This window comes from Parus major, chromosome 15, assembly GCF_001522545.3.
Source record: "Parus major isolate Abel chromosome 15, Parus_major1.1, whole genome shotgun sequence".
In the NCBI taxonomy this organism is placed as follows: Eukaryota; Metazoa; Chordata; class Aves; order Passeriformes; family Paridae; genus Parus; species Parus major.
In genome coordinates this window covers 358,500-361,131 of record NC_031784.1, presented here as the reverse complement: position 1 = coordinate 361,131, position 2,632 = coordinate 358,500, and the positions used below count along the sequence as shown (strand labels likewise).

At 42.7% G+C, this 2,632-nt stretch overlaps 1 protein-coding gene across 2 annotated transcripts in view; it reads left to right on the top strand.

The window, feature by feature from the left end:
* Positions 1-2,632, top strand: part of ADGRD1 (adhesion G protein-coupled receptor D1) — a 118,847-nt gene that overhangs the window by 16,747 nt on the left and 99,468 nt on the right. For both annotated transcript variants that reach the window (XM_015644390.1, XM_019008401.1), the window contains 2 exons: positions 194-442; positions 2,145-2,213. In XM_015644390.1, coding sequence (XP_015499876.1) covers positions 194-442; positions 2,145-2,213 — 318 coding nt within the window. The remainder of the gene's footprint in view (positions 1-193; positions 443-2,144; positions 2,214-2,632) is intronic.

Here is a 2,632-nt window from a genome sequence, read left to right as displayed (position 1 = left end):
CCCTTCCCATCCCATCCCATCCCAGTTCCCATCCCATGGATCCCATCCCATGGATCCCATCCCATGGATCCCACCCCACCCCACCATTCCCGTTCAGCCCCTCCTCAGCAGCTCTGTTCCCGCCCGGGCCAGCAGAGCAGCTCCAAGGCGAGCTCTGGACGGAGCTGGCTCAGGGCTGTGGCTGTTCCTGCAGGTCCCCACTGGACTCACATTCTCTTCACCTGGCAGTCGAGGGAAGGGCTCAAGGTCTACGTCAACGGGACTCTGAGCAGCTCCGACCCGCAGGGGAAGGTTTTCTACGACTACGGCGACGCGGAGCTGCTGGCGGGGCCGGGCGGGGAGCCAGCCCAGCGCTCCGTGCACGGGGCCTTCGATGAGTTCATCATCTGGGAGCGAGCCCTGACGCCCCACGAGGTCCTGCAGTACTTCACAGCCGCCGTGGGTGAGTGTCCACGCTCCGTGGGCAGCGCCGGCCGCGCTGCTGCAGCCCAAACGCTCCAAGGGTTGGACGGGATCTGCCTGCATCCCACCCTTAATCCTGATTTTCAGCAGGCAAACTCCTCCGTTTCTACCTTGGGCCGTCCGTGCCATGAGCTGCTGGGAGTTTATTACAATTTGCACGGCAGGAATTGCTGTGTTGATGGGTTTTTCCTACACCCCTGGTTTGCAGGTTTTTCAGTGCCATGTGGAACCGTCAGAATGCTGTGAAAAATAAATGTACAACCCCTGAAGGTGAAGCTGGATGTGGGTTTTCTAGGGAATTAGGAATTCACATGTAAAGGGGTGCCAGGTATATATTTTTATTTAGTCAGGAGAATTCCAAGCCAACATTGTTTTAATGTGATCAGGTGCTTTGGAGCACTAGAGAAATGTGAGAATTTAATTTTTGGCTTTTCAAAATAATAGATTGATCAGATTTTATAAAATTTCCCACTTAATGTATGAAATTAGAATATTCTCAGAGGAAGCAATGGGTATTACAATAGTAATCAACACAGTAAGGAAAGGTTATTATATCTATTTATAGATCTTGGAGGATTTCTAGCAGGGTTGAAGCAGGGTAATGTGCTTTGACATAAGAAAATGGGAAAGTCTGGTTTTTAATTGAATGAATGTTCGTGTTCCTTTTGATCCTGTGAGAGAAATGGGCCCATTATGCAGCTAACGTTGGATTGCACTGAAATTCCACGCTCCTGGCAAATAATAACTCTTGGCAAGATGTAAATTAGAAGAAAATTATATTTCTCTATCACAAATGACTAATAAATCGCTTTGCACAGAAAGGAATCAATATTTTTAAAATGGAGCAACTGGAAACCATCCAGAATCAAGTTTATTCTTTCTGTCCTGACAAATAATTTCTGATGTGGTCATTTCCAGTGCTCCATTTCTACCCCTGCTCTTTCATTTGAGGGCTCCTCAGTTTTGCTGCAAGCACTGGCAGGGTTTCCACTGCCTTGGAATGTTTTTCAGATATTCAGCCAGTGCAGATTTTGTGATGTGGAAATTTGTGATTTCTGAGCCTGCCTTTGTGGCTGTGATTTTAGGACAGTTCAGACTCAAGATGAGTCAACTTCAGCATCTGGGGATGGGAGCTGAGAGCTGAACCTGATTTTTCCAGTGTCCCAACACTCCCAGGCCCAGTTTGTCATACACAGAAACAGAACAGGAACTTCCATGAAATTGTCAGAACTGCCAATAGATCATTTTTTATTTCTGATAAGACATAGAATTAAAATAACCCCAAACCCTAAAGAATTTCTGTAAATGTTGGGGAAGGAGCTGGAGGAGAAAGATGGATGTTGTAACTGTACAGCTGACCTTTTTTATTGAGAATAACACTTGACATTTCCTGTTTGCAGACAAAGATTTAAGTATGTAAGAGTTAAACTATTGCACTGCTCATCTGTAATAAGATAATGGAATAAAACTAATGAGAGAATCAGAAAATTCAATTTATTATAGAAGGCTGTGTGGCTGCAAATAACTAAAATCCACAGAAGAGCAAATCTGTTGCTTTCAGTTAGAACTGATTCAGCCTGAGGTGGGAATAGATATATAGATATATATATATATATAAAATTATGTATCTGATATAAAAAATTCAGATTTGTTAACACTGATTCGAGTTTGTATTTCCCCAGGTGTGCAAGTCCTGCTTTCTTCAACACTTCCATGGTCTCTGATGACAAGCACTACAAACCCTGTGGTAGGACAGTGCTCACAGCTCCTTTCTGTGATGGCAGGATGTGCAAAAACCACAAAGTTACCAACCCTCCTCCCTGCTTTATTTTCATTACTGGCACTTCTTTTTGTGCCTCAATTATAAATGCTTTTAAATATGCATAGGCAGAAGTTTTAGCCACTATGGAAAGATGAGAATACAAAGAAAATTCATTGTTAAATTCAATATTCACTATATTTAAAAAAAGGGAAAAAATGTGGCAACTTCTGAAGTATTACTATTTACCTTGAAAATGTAAGAGGCTAAAAACCAGTTTGGCAGCTTTTCCTTTTGTTTCCTTTAAAATTAGAAAAAGAATTCCCACCACAATAAGAAAATGGGTTTCTGACTGTTTAGTAGAAGTATAATGGAAAAAATGAAAATTGATTTTTCATATGGAGAACACAA